General features: G+C 45.0%; 1 protein-coding gene across 8 annotated transcripts; it reads right to left on the bottom strand.

The window, feature by feature from the left end:
• Positions 1 to 12884: 12884 nt before the first annotated feature.
• Positions 12885 to 17676, bottom strand: LOC147639452 (pentatricopeptide repeat-containing protein At3g16610-like). 8 transcript variants are annotated; one of them, XM_086791494.1, is made up of 3 exons: positions 17262 to 17676; positions 13604 to 16703; positions 12885 to 13415 (listed from the first exon to the last, which is right to left on the bottom strand). In XM_086791494.1, exons 2-3 carry the CDS (start codon positions 16636 to 16638, stop codon positions 13343 to 13345), a joined length of 3108 nt encoding a protein of 1035 aa, XP_086647620.1. In that variant the 5' UTR covers positions 16639 to 16703; positions 17262 to 17676; the 3' UTR covers positions 12885 to 13342. The 8 variants fall into 8 exon arrangements, with proteins under 8 accessions (XP_086647620.1, XP_086647631.1, XP_086647626.1 ...); XM_086791505.1 differs by having other exon boundaries at positions 13604 to 16649; XM_086791500.1 differs by having other exon boundaries at positions 17272 to 17676.
• Positions 17677 to 20467: the final 2791 nt, after the last annotated feature.

Raw genomic sequence — 20467 nt, 5'->3', positions numbered from 1 at the left:
GTGCAAGAAATCAAGAAGTTTGCAGATGCATTGGCCACAATAAATGCCCCCATGCCTGATGATGATTTGGTGGATATTACCTTGTGTGGTCTTGGCAAGGAATACAAATCTTTTGATACATCTATCTCAGTGAGGAGTACAGGTCTACCCGACTTTGATGAGTTGGTTTCACTCTTGTTGGTTGAGGAAATCAAACTCAGTGATTCATTTCTGGATGCATCTTCTAGCCATGATGATGGCAGAAATCAGGCTTTCTACTCGCAGAGAGGTTTTAGAGGCAGGGGGAGATTTGCATCACGTGGACGTGGTGGTAATGGTCGTGGATGGCAGGATAGGCCTCCACAACAGAATTTTCAGCCCACTTATGGTGCTCGAGGTGGTCGTGGATATGCACCTCAGCGAGGCAGAGGTACCCCCCGCCGTGGAAGAGGACGTTGGCAAGGCCAACAAAATTCTATGCAAGATGTTGAATGCCATTATTGTGGCAAATATGGTCATATGGCGAGAGATTGTTTCCGCAAACAAAATGATTTGAGAGGGGGAAGAGCACAACGTGGTGGTCATTATGGTGAAAACTATGCACAACATGGTGGTAACTATGCATCAAGTAGCAATGATGGAACTGCAAATCATTTGTTTGCCATGAAGCATGTTGTGGGTTCTATGACGACAAATGCTGAGAATGATGACACATGGTATATGGACTCAGGAGCATCAAACCATATGACATGTCATGGTGAATGGTTTGAGCATATGAAGCCAATGGATGTCAAAGGCTATGTGGAAACAGGTGATGATACCCAGCATGTCATTACACATGTTGAAAGTGTACCATTGGTCATGCATAATGGTCAGACAAAGTCTATGTCAGATGTGCTGTATGTGCCTTCGATCACTAAAAGCTTGGCCTCAGTTGGTCAAATGGTGGAATAGGGATCACAGGTTCGCTTCAGTGAGCATGGATGCTTCGTTGAAGATTTCAAACATGGATGTAGAGTGATTGCTAAAGGCAAGAAAGAAGGAAGATTGTTTAAGCTGGATGCTGGAATTCCTGAGCTAAAATCAGCCATGTTCTCAAAGAGCAGAAATGTGGTACAGGATATTGATATGTGGCACAAGAGGATTAGACATGTTAATATACAGAGATTAAAGAACATGCAAACAAGAGGCATTGTCAATGGATTGCCTAGGTTCAAATATGATGGACATATGCATGTTTGTGAAGCCTGTCAGTTTGGAAAGCAGGCAAGATTGAGGTTTCCTAGAGAAGGAAATATGAGTAACAGGCCACTTGAGATCGTACATAGTGATGTATGGGGTCCTGCACAAAACCCATCTATCAAAGGCAGTTTATACTATGTTACATTCATAGATGATTTCAGCAGGATGACATGGATATGTTTTCTGAAAGAGAAGAGTGAAGTGTTGGAAAAATTCATGGATTTCAAAGCTTTTGCAGAAAAGCAGTATGGCTGTTGGATTAAATGTCTGAGGACAGATGGAGGTGGTGAATACACCTCAAAGGTTTTTGAGCATTTCTTGAGAAAGCATGGAATAAGAAGACAATTGACTTGCAGGTATACACCTCAGCAGAAAGGGGTGGCTGAGAGAAAGAATAGAGTCATATGTGAAGTGGCAAGGGCGATGCTCAATGAAAAGAGCATGCCAGATTACTATTGGGCAGAAGCATGTGCTACTGCAGTGTATATACTGAACAAAACACCTAGAGCAGCCATTCATGGAAGCACGCCAGAGATGCGGCTCACAGGTTACAGGCCAGACATTGGACATCTTAAAGTTTTTGGATGCATAGCTTATGTACATGTGCCTGATGAAAGAAGAAGGAAGTTGGATCCTAAAGCAGAGAAATGTGTATTTGTGGGATATGCACAGGATAGAAAGGCATACAAATGTTATAACCCTCAAACTAGACAAGTGGTCATCTCACGTGATGTGGTGTTTGATGAGCTTGCTATTTTGTACAAAGCAAAAGATGAGGGTGTTATTGAGTCACTTGAGGCTGATGTGCCTGTGAACTTGCCATCACAAGCAAGTTCTAGTTCTACTACTATGTCTGGGCCAGCAGAAGCTGAGAGTAGCACTGTACGTACATGGTCAAGACGTTTGAGGCATGAGAGCGTAAGCCTTGGGAGTAGTGCTAAGGATAAAGGCAAAAAGAAAGTCGAAGGAATTGGAATCACAGGTTATGAGTCATCTAGTTCTGAGAGTTTGGATGAGGAGCTTGGCATACCTGTTTTACGCACACCTGGTGCTAGGCAGGACAGATATGTGCCACCACATGCTAGAGTTACAGGTGTACACAGTGACCCGCATGCATTGCGGAGATCCCAGAGAGTCAGATATCCCGTTGATAGATTGACATATAGAGATTTTGCTATGCACTATGCATACATGACATCTATGGTGAAGCATGTGGAACCTACATGCTATACAGAGGCTATTGGAGAGCATGTATGGGAGAAAGCAATGGATGCTGAGATGGACGCATTGGTCCATAATGATACATGGGGTTGGTTGCACTACCAAAGGACAAGAATGTTATTGGATGTAAATGGGTTTACAAAGTGAAGTGCAAATCTGATGGTTCTATTGAAAGACATAAGGGAAGATTGGTAGCAAAGGGTTATGCACAGACCCAAGGATTGGATTATGATGAGACGTTTAGTCCAGTGGCTAAGATGGGCACAGTGAGAGCAGTCATTGCTATGGCTGCAGCTAATGGCTGGGAAATGCATCAGATGGATGTTAAGAATGCATTTCTGCATGGAGATCCACAAGAGGAAGTATACATGGCACAGCCAGAAGGGTATGTACACCCTAGATATCCCACTCACGTATGCAGGTTGAAAAAGGCATTGTATGGTCTAAAGCAAGCACCTTGTGCTTGGAGATGAGCAGATATCTTATCTCACTTGGTTTTTAGATTTCTACAGCAGATTCTTCACTCTATGTGAAGAAGACACAGCATGGGATTGTTTTACTAGTCATCTATGTGGATGATTTGATTATCACAGGTGATCATGGTGCAGATGTGATGTATGTGATGTATGTCAAGAAAGCTTTGAGTGGGCAATTTGACATGAAAGATCTTGGTGAGTTGAGATATTTCCTTGGCATTGAAGTGGTGAAAGATCATGCAGGTACTTGGTTAGTACAGCGCCAATATGCATTGGATATGTTGGCAAAGTATGGCATGACAGGGTGTAAGCCTATGAGTACACCATTGGAGCAAAATGTGAAGTTGCGGGCTGATTATGGCGAGGAATTGGATGATCCTTCTATGTACAGGAAGATGGTTGGTAGTCTCATATATATGACTATCACACGCCCGGATTTGAGTTATGCTGTGGGGCTAGTTAGCCAGTTTATGCAGAGCCCCAGGAAACCACATTTGGATGCAGTGAGACGTATCATGAGATATGTGAAAACCACAGCACATTATGGTTTATTTTATGAGTGGTAAAAGCTTGGACATACATGGCTACACAGATGCTGATTGGGCAGGTAGCGCATATGACAGGAGGTCTACTAGTGGATATGCTTTTACACTTGGAAGTGCCGTAGTGAGTTGGAGTAGCAAGAAGCAACCTACAGTTGCTTTATCCAGTACAGAGGCTGAGTACAGAGGTGCAGCCATTGCTACTTGTGAGGCTATATGGTTAAAGAGTCTCTTGACAGATTTGTGTGAGCCTATTGATGGCAAAGTTGTCATTCATTGTGACAACATGAGCAGTATACAGTTGGCAAAGAATCCAGTGTTTCATGCGAGGACCAAACACATAGAGGTCCATTATCACTTTGTCAGAGAGAAGGTGCTGGATGGTACAGTTGATCTTCAGTATGTGAAGACTGATGAGCAGGTGGCAGACATCTTTACGAAGCCACTTAGCAGGGAGAAGTTTGAGTACTTCCGGACTATGTTGGGAGTACATGGGATGAGCTTGAGGGGGAGTGTTGAGAGTCTTGATATCCCAAGCTCATCTACATCTTCATCGGCAGTACATCATGAGCTTGAGAGGGGCTGTTGAGATTCAAGCTCGATGTCAGAGTGAGCCAGCTATGCTATGTGCTGGCAGATTAGGTAGGAACATGTGTGAGACATAAATGACTGCGTGTCCAGCTGGTCATAGTGTGTGGACATTAGCTAGGGTTAGTAGAGTGTGGACACAACTCATTGTGTGTTGTGTGGATTATGGATTAGTGCATTATGCTTTGTGTGAGAGTGGACATGGCTTCCCTCTATGGTTAGGGTTTGCAATATACATTAGGGTTTGCTCCTGTGTGTGTGTCTCCTCCTCCTCTACCGTTCTTTCAACAGTTACGGGCCCTGTTTTGTCAGTGTAGGGTATTTTTGATAGTTTTCTGAAAGTTCTGGTAGAGAATTGTTTCTGCTCGAAATCTGGTCATTGCAGTGCAGCAGTGCATTTTGGAAGTGCAAACAGGGTTTGCACATGTATTGTTGATCCTGGGTGTATATACGTACATGTACTCTGGTCACATTTAGTGACACACAGTCTGTGCTGAAGTACCGCTGCTTCTGCAGCAATTACGGGAGATACTATTGTATTACAGGTTGCATACAGAAGTTGTCTGTCTGCAGGTTATTTGATTGCTGCAGGAAAACATGTCTGACGAAATTAATCAGATTGTTAGTAAAAAGTTAGATAAGAATAACTTCCATGCTTGGAAGTTCAGAATGACCAATTTTCTAATGGGTAAAGGATTTTGGGATTATATCGAAGGAGACAATGAGGAGCCTCCAAAGTTATTTGAGGAGAATGCCACTTCTGCAGATATAAACACATTCAAGGATTGGAATAGGTCCAAGAAAAGTTATGTACTGGCTTTCAATTAGTGTAACAAACACTATGATAAGACACATACAGGATGCAAACACTCCAGCAGTTGCATGGCAGGATCTAGTTCAGATGTTCCAGACTAGCACAAAGGCAAGGAAGTTACAGTTAAAGTAAGAGGTGCATACTGTGGAAAAGAAAATTATGTCCATCAATGAATATGCCTTAAAGATCAAGGGCATTGTTGAATTCCTTGGGTCTATCAATGTGGAGGATGATGATTTGGTGAGTGTTTGTCTGAATGAACTTGGCAAAGAGTACAAGCCATTCAAGACCTCCATTGCAGTTAGGGAGAATATTCCCAACTTTCGAGACTTGATATCTATGCTGATAATAGAAGAAAAGGCTTTAGGTGAGGATTCTTCTTCACAAAGCAAGAATACATCGGAACAGGCCTTTTACTCTCTCTTGTGTCTTGCTCTCTCTTGTGTGTGTGTGTGTTTGCTTGCTAGGGTTTGAAACTCTCCCTCTCCCCCACATTCTCTTTAAGGCAGAGAATGAAGGGGAAGCTCATGCAAGAAGACAACCATCTACAAAAAAAAACATATTCAAGGAAGCATCCATCTAGCATGCATGAATCCAATAGCATACAAGTAAGCAAGAAAAGAGAAGAGGAGAGCACACAAGTAAACTATTGCAAGGGAATGATTCTCTCTTGCTTATTATCAAAATGACTTATATATAAATAACTAATTTTCACACTAAATCGTCCGACCCATGTACATAGAGTCCATAGACTTTTCCTATTTAACATTAAGCACATGGTAAGGTCGCTTTACATGGTCCCCCACCAATGCTTCTACTAGTTCAACTTCAAGGTTGTCTTATGGAATTTGTTCTCAACCTCAATTTTTCGACTTACTATAACTATACAACAGATGTGATTGTGCAAAAATGGAAAAGGCCCAAGAATTTATCACCGCGATTCTGTGACTTCAAAGAAAATTGAAGTAAGATAAAAAAGGGAGCTGCAAGCTACTCCCCCCTCGATCATCAGTGATGCCCCCCCGGCATCACCCCCACCCCCTTCGCCTCTGCATTTCAACCCTCGCTTGATCCCTTCGCTTCCCCAGCTTCTTCTGTGCCCCCCTCTCCCCCCCATTGTCCTCTATGCCCCCCCTCCTCGCCTACGCTTTCTCTCCCCGCCTCTCCCCACCTGCACCCCCCTCTCTGCACCTTCTCGCCCACCCCCTGCAATCTTTGATGGCCCCCTTCTCCCTCTCGCTACCCCCTGTGCCCCCTCCCTCTTTCCCCTCTGTGCCCCCCTCCCCGTCTCTGCCGTCTCAGTGCCCCCTCCCCCCTCTACTTTCAATGCCCCCCCTCTCCCCCACCTTTTTTTCCATTCACCCAACCTCCACTCGCACACCCCCCCGCATCCCCCTCGGCTCCGTCTTTATACTCCCTCCGTTCCTTCATGCAGTTTATTTGTTCTTGGGTAGTTCTCATTTGGCAAGCCTCCCCTTCTAGTCTTCACCCCTCAGGAAGACTCCATGGCAGCCGCTCCGTCATCCCCGACCAAGGTCGTTGTCCCTTGCCTATCTTTCTCAGAAGCAGACCTCCAGCTCCTCGCTTTGATAGTTGCATCTTTAGAGGCCTCCACTTTGGTATGCAAGATTGTTGGTAGCTGCCTGGCACACGGAAAACTCAGAGATCGTCTACATGCTAGCCTCCTTGGAGTGCTAGCAAAGATCACAGACATTCATCCTTTAGGGTGCAACTACTACTAGCTTGAGTTTGACTAGCGACGAGCAGCATCAGATCGAGTCACGCAGTTGAGCTCCGTCACATTGCGTACAGCCCAGGCCTTCTTTGTGAGGCGGCAGCATGGCTTCAATCCCACATCCAACCCACTGGATGGCGTTTCAAGCTTTCCCGTGCCAGTCTGCTTCCCATACCTCAAGAAAGAATACCTTCCTCTTCTCCCCGGCGATTGTGGAGCCATGGGAGAGTGATGGAATCCCCCCCAATACCACTTCATCCCTCGCATGGGCAGCCAGAATTCCATCCCTTCGCATCTGTATAGCCCCGCCAGAGACAATGCCTTACGTCATATCCCTTCCTTGCCTTTGGGGAGACCCATCCTGCAACGAGTGGAGTACTCGGGCCTCCATAATCAATGTTTCATTTGCAAGCAGATGGGACACCTCACCAGAGCTTTCCCTCGGCACCAATCTAGGAGACCGCCGCCATCTCACCAAGGGGTAGAGAGAGAGAGAGAGGGAGGCAATCTCTCAGGCATCCGCGAGCACCAGGACCCGACCGCGAATGACTCTATTGCTGGAGAATTGTAGACCGTTGGCCCGCGCAAATGTTGCCACCACCTAGCTTCCAGAGCTGAGGGCGCTGCACGTGCTAGGCTGGTGGAGAACAAGAGGATACAGTTCTATCAAACAACCGTTTCAAGTATTTATCACAGCACCCACCTGTCGGTGAAGGGCCCCCTCCATTCACTACAAGGATCCCACCACCAGCCCCTTTGGTTTGGCGGCCGTTACACCGCCGAGACTCCTCCTCCTTAGGTTCTCATATTCCAACGATGCTAGCTGGCCCCACTAAGCCCCTGGCGAGCCCCTCCCTGCACCCTCCCTCTCTGATGGATCATTCCCAACCGCTCCTATCTCCCTCTTCCTCACCTCCCCACCCCCCTCCTCCTCATCCTCCATCCTCCCCTCCGACTCTTCCCGCAACATTTCCCCCTACCCCGTCCTCTTCCTCTGAGCCCGCACTCCCCCCTCCCTCCGCCTCTCCTAAGTACTCTAGCCACCCTCCAACACTATGAGGATCCCCCCTCCGGCCCCTTTGGTTTGGTGGTCATTACCCCGCCGAGACTCCTCAGGTTCTCAGATTCCAGTGAGGCCAACTAGCCCCATTGAGCCCCCTACGAGCCCCTCCTTGCACCCTCTCTCTTCGATGGATAACTCCCAACCGCTCCTATCTCCCTCTTCCTCGCCTCCCCACCCCCTCCTCTTCACCCTCCATCCTCGCCTTGGACTCTTCTCGCAGCAGTCCCCCCTGCCCCATCCTCTTCCTCTGAGCCCGCACTCCCCCTCCCTCCGCCTCTCCTTAGCACTCTCACCGCCCTCCAAAAACGCCCAACCCAAAGCGGCGGAGATAGCCGGTGAGCTCCATCCACCGTTTGATTCATCAATTCTTGAAGCCGATCGAGATGACCAGCACCACTTCCCCGATGAGGGCTCTCCCACCAGAGTCCCCAGGTGGCCCACAAGATCTCGGGACTACTTGTGTATTACAATTTCTTCTGATGTCTTCCAATGGAAGGAACTGATATTTTTGAGGAGACTGTGGCTTCGATTGTGACTGCTTATGGATTACAATTTCTTCTAATGTCTTCCGATGGAAGGAATTGATATTTTTAAGGAGACATTGGCTCCCATTCGGATCTGTGTGGTGTTTCATAATTCCATGCCATCTACGCCAAAGAGTGGCGCAATTATCTTCTCCTTTCCCTTAAAAGTGCAACCCTGAGGACGAAGTGGGATTTGGAGTCTATGGTTGCCGCCATCCAAGGGCAGGGAGTAAAGCTCTCACACCATCTTCATGATTTTTGCATCACCGACATGCTCACCCATCTCTGGCCCCTCGCTCAAATGGAGATGGGAGGCTTAGGCCATAGAGATCAGGACAGGGTGGTGGTGTCCTCTAGTTTGGAGGTGCTGCTCTTTGTGTTCCTTCATATCTCAATTGCAGTACCCCTTCCCCCCTCTTACAGATACCTTCATTGTGATCGATGGAGTTCGGAGTATGCCTACTCTCACGCTTGGATAGAGTGGTGACACATGGAGGACAGGATCCACGCCCACTTGGTGCAGCCCCAAGACACTGTGATTACTCCCCATCGAAACCACACCAAGGCTCTTCGAGTGGAGGGCAGTTCCAATAGTTTTGCCTCCCACAAAGATTGATATGCCGATAGCCTCATGGAACATTCAGGGTTTAGAGGGGCCTCAGTGCTTTCAGAGGCGAGGCGTCCTCAGTGTGGAGAGCTACACAGAGCTATAGTTGGGGGATCCATCGACATTCTTCTCCTCCAAGAGCACCACCTTTCCGAGGGGCGTACCCGTTGTTGCAGGAAGATTTTACCAAGAAGGAGCCACACTTTTGGTCTCCCTCTTTCAACCCCTTTGGGATGTAAGGAGGAGTTTATATTTCTATCAGCGAGCAGCTCTTGGCAGTAGTGGCAGGCCCAGGTGTCTAAGTCTCTTGGCGAGCACAGTGGGTTACCATTAGGATTGGAGAGAATTGTGTGGCCTTCCCCAATGTTTATGCCCTGAACGCCGCATCAAGTAGAGCCATCTTCTGGATTACAGTCTGTCAAGCCCTTCCTCAAGCTGACTTTTGGTGCGTGGGTGGAGATTTTAACATGATCGAGTCAGCAGAGGACAGACTCGGAGAAGGCACGGCTGTAGCCTCATGCATAGAGTACTCTGCATGGGAGGAGTTAATCCTGGCACTCAAGGGACATGACCCTTGGCATCTACCAGAGTTTGGGCGCAGCCTCGAGAGGCTATGCTTCTCGAGGTCCAATAGGAAAAGCACCGGCCCCAACCTCTCTTGACTTGATAGATTCTATGGGGATGAGTGGGGCGTGCAATCACGGGGGCATGATTGGCATCTTGGCAAGCACCACTTTCTCTGATCTTGCTCCAATCATTGTCCTTGGAGGAGGCAGGACATGCATGTGAGCACTAGGATTCCAGATAGCCTTATATAGGACCAGATATGGGCAAGATTAGATTTTATTTCAGATTCTTCCACATGCACCTTGGATGCGGGCCTTGGTGAGATCAACAGATTTTTGCAAGAGGCAGCACAGAGCAGATTGGAGGGATTTCGTGAGCAGGAGAGGAGCATTTGGAAGGGTCTTGCTTCTCTACAACGTCTTCAGGAGAGTTCTGTTGTCGATAGCTCGTGGATGGAGAGTCAACTTGCTGTCACCCTTACATAGATCTAAGCCAGAGATTGAGTCACGAGGGAATTCTTTGAGATTGCAAGCCCCATAAGTGGAGAGCTAGTATTCGTAGATTGCGTGGCCAAGATGGAGCTATTCTTTCTGAGACCCCCATGTGAGATCCATTGCCGTTGATTTTTTTCGATCCCTCTTCACAGGTGCCCGATTGTCCTCACAGGTGGTGGACACGCATGAGAGGGTCTACGGCACACAAGAGAGGTGGTTCCCCCCGCTCTCCAGACCTTCTTATTAACTCCCTTAACTGCAGAGGAGCTGGCGCAAGCATTGACGGCTCTCCCTTAAGAAAAATGCTCGAGCAGACGGGCTTCCAGTTTCCTTATTCTCGTGGAAGGCGGCCTTCAAGCAACCTTCTATGAGATTACGATCACAAGTGTCATGCCGGAGAGGCTTTCAGAGGGTTTGATTCACTTGATTCCGAAGGAGAGTGGTGACAGATTGGAGATCTGACGGTGGAGACCCATCACCCTCTTTGGGACCGCCTACAAGATTTTGGCCAAAGCCATTAGTCGGAGACTTCAGCCTTTCCTCCCTAACTTGACCCATTAGTCGGAGACTTCAGCCTTTCCTCCCTAACTTGACCCATGACACTCAAACAAGGGGGGCCTAGGCATCATTGACCCCGCCATTCAGAGCCGCGCCCTAAGCACTAGGCAAGTTGATAGTTAGAGGAATCCTTCCAGGTGGTGAGCCTTGGAAGGACTTCCTTTTGGCCCAAATTTCAGCCCATACTCCGAGCCTAGGGGAGGGGCTAGCCGCAGAGCACCAGATGGATCTTCACAAAGATGTAGGCCCGAGGATTTAGCACAGCTTTTGAGGACAGATTTGCAGCTAGACTACTCCAAGCTTGGGATCACCTCAGGCCGGCCCTTCAGCAGTTAGGTCCAGTAGCCTCAAAGGAGCATCTTCAGCAGCCCCTGATCTGTTTACCCAATGGCCATATGTTGGGGGCCCAACCTCATGTATCATGGGGAGCATAGGACCCGCCAGGTCCCTTGGAGATTGGCTTGCATACAGTCAGCTTCCCTTGGAGGCTCAAGGGACGGGACTAGCAAGGATCCGAGGTAGAGACAGAGTCAACCTCAACATCAACTCTATTATTCCCCAGGAGTGGTTGATCCCTATCCCAGACCCGACCCCCCCTCGGCACAGTGGCTAGGCGTGTTTACTTGTCATGTGCATTCGTTAATTCTGATGCTCATAAACATGTATATCCTCATTAGCAAATATGTGGGTAGATTTAGGGCGGATTTTGTAGCCCCACAGGCTCCCGAAAGTGCCCAAGACAGCCCAATGGTTGGGACACCTTTTAGACATAGTTTGGACACAAAATATGACTTTTTGGACAATGTTTTGCTGGAAAAATAGGCAAAAGCGACTTTAATACGAATTCATACCTTTTTCCTATAAATAGGATCATTAGGCATTCATTAGAATCATCATTCAAAGATCGAGAGGATCCATTTGTCAGAGTCTGCAAAGCAGCAAGAACACAGTGGTGGATCAGCAAGAGGTTCCCTTGTCCGATTGCAAGTAGAGGGCTGTATGGATCTTTGGTATGCATTATGAAGCTGTGAATCAACAAGATCATTGTATATATAGCATGTTTTGGCAATATACAGTAGATTAGGTCTATCTCTCCTTCTCTTATGTGTCTTTGCTAAATATAGGATTAGTGTTAATCTTCTTTGCTTAGGCGTTAATCATGAACACGCTTCTGCAACGCATGTTACATTGGTATCAGAGCTTAGGTCATCCTAGGAGGACAGCCCTTAGCTTATGTTTTGTGCATGCTGAATTAGGGTTTTTGAAATTAGGGTTTGCATTTTTGCGTTAAATTTGTGTTTTTGCATCAGTTTTTTTGCTCATTTTCAACGTAGTATAGTGCTAGAAAGTCTAGATTTCAACCTAGCATGATCCTAAGGAGTTTAGAAAGCATGTAGAACTCTAGGGTTAGGGTTATTGAGCTGATTACAACAACAAAAAAACAGCAAAACAATATCATGAGTTTAAAGGCAATGGGCGACAACTTTCTCAAGACTTTACCCACAAAGAGTTACAACATGAGTATGAGGCTATGCAGAGTCGTTGCAAACGGGAAGATGAAGAACGATTCAAAAGGGAACAAGAACGCCAAGCCCAATACGAACAAATCCTCACCGAGTTTAGGTAACAACTCATAGAAGAAGACCGTCGGCAACGCGAGAAAGAAGCACATCAAGTAAAGCTACAAGAAGAGGCGCATCCAAGCCAGCTTCTGTACCAGCAAAGATGGGCATATCTGAAGGAAACATGGACACAGTTCATGGCAGCATCAACAAAGGCCAAGGAGGAATCCGCTAGATCGACATGTATATCCTCATTAGCAAATATATGGACAGATTTAGGGACAGATTTACAACGGATTTCGCAGCCCTATAGGCTCCCAGAAGTGCCCAAGACATAGCCCAATGGTTGGGACACCTTTTGGGCATAGTTTGAGCACAAAATATGACTTTTTGGATAATGTTTTGTGGGAAAATAGACAAAACCGACTTGATTACGAATTCATACCTTTTTTCTATAAATAAGATCATTAAGCATTCATTAAAATCATCATTCAAAGATCAAGAGGATCCATTCGTCAGAGTTTGCAAGGCAACAAGGACACAATAGTGGATCAACAGGAGCTTCTCTTGTCCGATTGCAAGTGGAAGGTTGTAGGGATCTTTGGTATGCATCATGAAGCTGTGAATCAGCAAGATCATTGTATATATAGCATGTTTTGGCAATATACAGTAGATTAGGTCTATCTCTCCTTCTCTATGTGTCTTCGCTAAACACAAGATTAGCGTTAATCTTATTTGCTTAACGTTAATCATGAACACCTTCCGCAACGCATGTTACATTACTAGGTATGATATTCTCTTGGCAATGGTTTGCTCAACTGATTCTATTGTTCCCCCTGGCAGATTAGAAAGATCAGAGCCCCCTTTGGATGATTTCAGTGGCTTGATCCCCACCCCATACATGGAGGCGAGTTTGATTTAGCCATTCATGGTTGTATTTAGCCCTTCGTGGCTGGTTTTTTGTTAACTAGTACAAAGATCTTTTTCCCGGGAAAAAAAAAAAGATGAATGACAGAAAGGAAAACAATCAAAGGCAACCATGCACTCTCTAGTCTTGTCCTTGCTCCATATAATTTGCTGCCTACCAAGGTCCCATGTACGCTCTATCTGGCCCTCCCTATTGCAAGCATTTGTCCCTCATTGCTTCTACAGTTCATCTTTGGGCTTGTCCTTTTCCAGCTTATCGAACTTATTGATGGCCAGCGTATAGTTACCAATACACCACTCAATGATATGATGCAAGCTCATGCACTTCTTGTGGTTGTTCCCTCTGCAACTTCAACATGAGTTGCTTGAGACTCTTGACAACATGCAAAGCGTTCATTGCACAGGTCTGGCACCCACTTAGCTATCTTATTCTCAAAGTCTGCCTATCTGCACTGAGGTATGTCAAAGGTCTGATTGATGGGTGTCGTCTGCCAACCACAATACTCTAGGGCAAACCTGCAAGATGTCAGCACTAAGTCCTTGTTATGGCAAAAAAAGCGTACAAGACTACAAACAGTCTTAATGAATTTGAGAAGAGAACGAGAACAATGATTTTGCGTGATATGACAAGACGCCCAAAATGTTTTCATTCCCCTTGCTCTACTGCCTGTAATTGAAACATCAAATCCAGGTCAGGAACATACCCTTGCTCCCTCATCTCCACACTTGATGTCTTCAGCCTTCCATAAATCTCACAACTTTGAGAATGGCTTCTGTCACCCACTAAAAAGTCATGCACCATCTCTTGGACTTCAATATAAGCTTTCCCTGGCGTTCTGCATGTCAGAGCACTTTTCCTCAAATCCTGTACTTTTACTGCATCTTCCCACTCGCCAGAGTCTGCATAAATACTAGACATAAGCATATAACCAGTGGCATGTGTTGTGTCAAATGTCGCAAGATAATCAAAGCATCGCCTGCCTACCTCTAAACTTTGGTGGGATTGACAATGACTGAGCAAACATGACCAGCCCACGATATCAGGTTTCATTGGCATTGAGTGTAGCAAATCTTCTGCCTCGATCACAAAACCTGTACGGCCAAGAACATCGACCAGACAGTTGAAATGATCCAATGTGGGCATCACGTTGTGTTCCAATCTCATCAAATCAAAGTACAAACAGCCAACATGGGCTAGGCCAGCGTGACTGCATACAGATAGGAGACAGACAAATGTCGCACCATCGGGGTTGACACCTTTTTGTTGCATTTCCTCGAAATACTGTACAGCCAACTTACAACTGTTGTGCTGCGCAGCACACCCTGCAATCATTGCATTCCATGGGACCACATCTTCTTTAGGCAAAGTGTCAAAGACTTTACGTGCATCCTTCAGGTCTCCACACTTGGCATATAAGTCAATAAGGGAACTCCCCACAAATGTATTCATCTCACAGCCACTCTTGATTACATGATCATGAACCAGTTTGCCTTGATCTACAGCTGCTATACAGGCACATGACTTTATGGCCATGACAAATGTGGTATCATCAGGCTTTAGGCCCTCATGCTGCATTTGCTGAACTGTTTGAAGAGCCCCTTGACCACACCTATGTTCAGTATCTCCTGAAAGTAGAGCATTCCATGTTGCAATCTCCGGTTCCATGCCCTTCCTGTGCATTTCTTCAAGAAGCTGATGAGCCTTTTGGCTGTGCCCAAGGTGGGCATATCCTGCAATCATTGCATTCCACGATGCCGTGCTTTGCGTTTGCAGATCATCAAACACCCTCTGTGCATCATGGACATTGCCATATTTGAAATAAAAAGAGAGAAGAGTGTTGCCAACATGTGAATCGAACACCAAATTGTTGTCAAAAATGTGGCTGTGAATCACCCTGCCTTGATCCGACGATGCTAAGGTTAGACAAGCTTTCAGAATGTTCACATAGAGAACATTGTTTGGTTCCAAACCACTTTGTTGCATTTGCTGATAAAGCAACAGAGCCTCGAGGCCATCACCATGCTCTGCATAGCCTGCAATCATTGCACTCCACGTAACCACATCCTGCTTTGGCAGTTTATCGAACATGACCCGTGCATCTTTAAGACACTTGCATTTGGCATACATATGGATGAGAATATTTCCCATGATTTCTTCATCCTCAAAGTTGCATTCAACAATACAGGTATGGACAAACCTTCCATATGCTAGAGCTCCTACAATGGAACAAGCCTTCAAAATAGCGACAAAGGTGACATTATTTAGCCCCAATCCACTCTGTTTCATTTGTTGGACTAACTTGAAGGCCTGCTCACCATGCCCATGAAGTGCACATCCCGTAATTATTGCATTCCATGTAACTGTGTCTCGTTTTTGCATCTGGTCAAATATCCTCCTTGCATAATCCATATCCCCACATTTGCAATACATATCAATAAGGGTGTTGCGAACATGTAGAGTGGACTCAAAACCTGACGAAATGATGTAAGTATGAATGCGCTTGCCAATCTCTAGCAGACCTCCGTCAGAACACGCTTTCAAGACGTTGACCAATGAAGCGTCATCAAAGATAAAATACTGTTGATACATTGAGTGAAACATTTGTAGAGACTCATGAAAACTGCCGTGTTGAACCAACACTGCAATCATTGCATTCCATGTCACCGTTGTACCACCATTTGGAACCCGATCAAAGACATTACGTGAATCCATAACATTCCCACATTTGGCATACATGTCAATGAGGGTATTGGCAACCATAATACCCAGCTTACGACCACTTGCAACAATAACGATATGGATAGAAAATCCTACATCTAGGGTTTTTAAGGTTGCACAAGCTTTCAAGAGAATCACAAAAGTGGATTCATTTGCCTCTACACCCTTTTTCTCCATCTCTTGAAACACTTCTAAACCCTTTTGCAGATGGCCATCCGAGACACACCCAGCAAGCAAAGTATTCCATGTCACCACGTCTGGCCTTGCGGAACCACCCTCAGATTGCATCAGCTGAAATAGTTCAAAAGCTCCCTTGCTTTGCCCGCACTGAATGTAACCTCCAATCATCGAGTTCCATGAAACCACATCATGATGTGGCAAGTTGTCGAAAATTATCTGTGCATCATTGAGGCTTCCACATTTGATGTACATGCTGATGAGCATGTTGGCAACATAGATGTCTGAACAGAAGCCGTCTTTGATGACACGATTATGAATCAAATTTCCTTCTGTTAGGCTCGAACACGCCCTCAGAATAGCAACAAAAAGATATCCATTAGGCTGTACATTTGATTGTTGGAGTAGACGATGGTAAAGTCGAAAAGCTCTGTCAGCTTCACCAAGCCTGACATGAGCTGAGATGATAGCAGTCCATGTGAAAACATTAGGGTGATGCACTTTGCCAAACACCAAGTTCGCGTCAGGCAAACTTTCACATGAAGCAAACATGCGAATCAGGTGTGTTCCTAGGAAGGTACTAGAATCGAACCCGCAGCTGACTAAAAGGGTGTACAAAGCCCTACCATCTGCCAAGTCCTCCTTGTGGATGCAACCCTGAAGGAGCCAATACACAAACTCCAAGGAAGCATTATCTGGCTGTTTTGAGAGTTTGAAAGCATGGAGGCCCTCATTGAGGGATCCATTGAGCAACTTGTGAAGATCCTCAAAGGATCCAATTGAAGTAATACTACTACCTGTTTTGAAGACCCTCAAACTAGGCAGCTGAGGTGGCAATAACATCTACTGCCAACCTACATGACCATTAATGGGCTACTTGGTGAGGATTACAACATGATTAGGGACCCCTCGAGACCAATTAAGGCAGCAAAGAAGCCACTTTAGGTCATTAAAACATTTATTGCCACCCTATGTGTATGCCCTACATCCTCGTAAGGTCCTCCTATGTGTGAATTAGATCCTCATAGAACCCAATTATGGTATTAACAAATTAATTTCCATTGTTCCATTGTCTGGAACATACACCAACTTTATTTTAGTCATTGAACGGCTTTTTTCTGCTACATTAGAAAATGCAAAAGCTAAAGAAAGACCATGTACATCACTTAACTAGCATATATTGGTACCGAGCTACGCTTTGTCTCCGTGAAGGATGCTATTAGTCACTCTCTCTCTCTCTCTCTCTCTCTCTCTCTCTCTCTCCACACCCACACACACATGTATATATATAAATATATATATATATATATATATATATATATAATTTGTGTGTGTATTTAGTTAACACACACACATATAAGTGTGTGTGTGTTTTTAGTTGCATACACACACACACAAACTATACATATATATACAAGTTAAGTGATATTTTTCCATGGTAGCCAAAAAAAAAAAGGGCAATTTACCTAAAATTACCAGAGCAGCCACGAAACACGGCTTCTTTGGCGTTTATGATTTCGACCGCTTGTCCACGTGAATCTCCTCTTGAAATTATGAACCACAAAGGTAAGGTTTTTTCCCACTCACTTGTGCTGTTCGTCTTAGCGATGCACTGTTAGCGGGCGCCAAGATGCTCTGCTGGCGGCAGCTGTGAGGACAACCAACCGAGCGACAAACTGTGGCATGCTGGGCAGGGCGTTTAAGCGTGCTTATTGACTCTGAGTGTTAGCACCTGCTGGGCACGGGCTGTTGAGCAACGGAAACGAGCGAACTGTTGTGCTTCTTAACTCCGGGCAACAGACGGCTGGACGACGAAAGCGAGCTGGGCTGGGCTGGGCTGGGCTGGGGGCTCTGCTATTTTTGGTCCGGAGCAGGGCTTGGAACGACAAAACGTGATTCTTTATAAAAGATACGGATGGAGTTGAAAGATGGCCACTTTAGGGAATGTATCTATGTCTCAATATATATGCAGCCAAAACTTTTTTTTAAATTAATTAACTAGTTGGTAGTAAAAATCTTGTTATGTTTATTAAGGTTAAGGCAAGCAAAAAGGAAGCGAATGAAGAAGGTTCTAAGTTTCTTTTTAAAATATCTTCTTTTTCTATCGAATTTTTAAAGTATCTTCTTTTTTTGGTTTCACTGGAACTCTCCTCTTGCTTTTTTTGATTTCGTAGGACACTTCTCTATCTTTTTAAGCGTCCTTATGTTTGTTTATGATGATTTGGCGAAGCTGTTGCAACGCCTTTCATGTCAGCGATGTCCTCACAACCATGATTCTGCCTTTGTGCGATGTTGGAGTAGTCTCCTCATCTCATGAGTCGTCACCCCCCTCTTCTGCTATTTCTCCTCCTCACCCACCCCACGTCTTTCTCTTTCTCTCTCACCTTAGTTTTCATGATGTTATGTCTCTCTCTTTCCCTTCTCAGAGTGCGCGAAGTGGGCGAGAGGGGGGAGGGGTGTAGGCGGACAGCGAGTCCGACGAGAGGGAGTGAGAGTCGGGAGGGTCGTAGGTGGACGGCGAGTCCGCAAAGTGGGCGAGAGGGGGGAGGGCTTTAGGCTCCGGCGAGAGGGAGTGGGTAAGGCTGATGGTTTATTAATTAATGCCCGCGCATAGCGAGCATTAATTAATACACCATCAATAAAAGAGTGATTATACACCATCAAAGCTTTATTTTTTGTGATCATAAACCGCACACTCCTCACAGTGCATATGCTCAACTCCTAAACATCTAGTGTCTTTGTTTGCGTTGCATGGATATCGCATCATGATTACACTAGCAGGGTGTGAAAAAACCTGGGGTGCAGTATAGTTTGTAGTAGGTTTTTAAATTTTACTTTAAAAGATAGAAAGAGGAGTAGAAGTGAAGATTTCGTAGATTTAGAGGATGATCAAATTTGGAGAACCATAGCAGCTACCCTTACTCTAGAAATGAATCCCGTATTAGCCGAAAAGCTTTCTAATTTTAGCATTTTGACGGAAAAAAGGATGCACACACTATACTATCTTGGCTGAGCCAACTTGATGATTACTTCTTGAGAGAGAAATTTTCTGAGAAAGATAAAATCAAATGTGCGTGCAATCATTTAATTGATAATGTTGCATTATGGTGGAATGCTACTAAGAAATGAGTGTGCACAAGCGGAAGCATAGACAAAGGAAGAGAGAGAGATAGAGAGAGAGAGAGAGAGTGAGACTGCAGACAAGATCACCTTGATTGATTAGTAATCATAGCTAGCATATGGGTGTTACAATGTGCTTGGATTGGATAACAAGTGATAAGAGGAGGCCTCTATAAAGGAGGCCATGAAGCTAGCCGACTGCCACCAGTACAAATATATTCACAGTACTATTCTTGCAGATCGAGTAGATAAACTTGTTTACATGTATTGCAAATGAAAAGATCTTGTGAGACATTGAAAGCGAAGAGTATGAAGAAGATATGCCCAGATGGATGTACGATTGTGATGATGTAGTAGACGAGAACTTTGATGTTGGACGTACATCGTGCACTAGCCTTGAGATAGAAGACAATTTGGACATTAACTTAGATGAGCTTAATTTAGCAGACGAGAGGGTAAACGGTGAAAGAATTTTGGAGCAAGATACTGACATAGAGGAAGAAGCCATTTCATTAATTTCATAAAAAATACTTGTACAAATGATTATATTTGGAGAAATTATCAATACAAAAGTAGGATTTATGTCTTTCTTAACTTTCATCTTGAAATAAATTACGAATTGCACTAGGAGTTGCATCTAAAGGTCCTGGTGGTTTATATTCGCTACCGCAACAAGCGTATCATTACTTAACAATGATCAAACAAAAACGGAATATCAAACAATATTACTGAACTCAACATCATGCAATACATTATCGAACGTGAGACAACCGCAACAAGTGCATCATTACTTATCAAGTGCATACATGTTGCACTCCTCATCTACACACCTACCATGACAGAGAGAGAGAGAGAAAGAGAGTTGTGAAGTGTATCATGAGAGAGAGAGAGGGGGGGGGAGGAAGAGAGAGAGAGGCGTGACAGATAGAGAGAGAGGAAACATTAGATGACATTTTTAATAGTTTTGTGAGTTCCTAAAGAGAGGAAAATAATGTTTAGTATTGTTTTATATTTTAAGAAAATAGAGGGAGAAAAGGTAATTTATTAGGGATTATGTATATTTTAAGAGAAAAAAAAAAGCACTCCTCATCTACACACCTATCGTGACAGAGAGAGAGAGAGAGAGTTGTGAAGTGTATCGAGAGAGAGAGAGAGAGAGAGAGAGTTGTGAAGTGTATCATGAGAGAGAGAGAGAGGGGGGGAGGAAGAGAGAGAGAGTCGTGACAGATAGAGAGAGAGGAAACATTAGATGACATTTTCAATAGTTTTGTGAGTTCCTAAAGAGAGAAAAATAATGTTTAGTAATGTTTTATATTTTAAGAAAATAGAGGGAGAAAAGGTAATTTATTAGGGATTATGTATATTTTAAGAGAGAGAAAAAGAACTCCTCATCTACACACCTATCGTGACATAGAGAGAGAGAGAGAGAGAGAGAGAGGGTTGTGACGTGTATCATGAGAGAGAGAGAGAGAGAGTTGTGAAGTGTATCGAGAGAGAGAGAGAGAGAGAGAGAGAGTTGTGAAGTGTATCATGAGAGAGAGAGGGAGGGGGG

Source organism: Cibotium barometz, chromosome 4 (genome assembly GCF_041138505.1).
Source record: "Cibotium barometz isolate CiBa-2024 chromosome 4, ASM4113850v1, whole genome shotgun sequence".
Classification (NCBI taxonomy): domain Eukaryota; kingdom Viridiplantae; phylum Streptophyta; class Polypodiopsida; order Cyatheales; family Cibotiaceae; genus Cibotium; species Cibotium barometz.
This window is presented reverse-complemented; position numbering and strand designations above follow the sequence as displayed.

Coding starts and splice junctions, on each gene's coding strand:
- LOC147639452 (XM_086791494.1), bottom strand. CDS start 16,638: ATGTTATTGCCACCTCAGCTGCCTAGTTTGAGGGTCTTCAAAACAGGT. Junction 13,416..13,603: donor GTGGAGATGAGGGAGCAAGG/GTATGTTCCTGA, acceptor GACATCTTGCAG/GTTTGCCCTAGAGTATTGTG.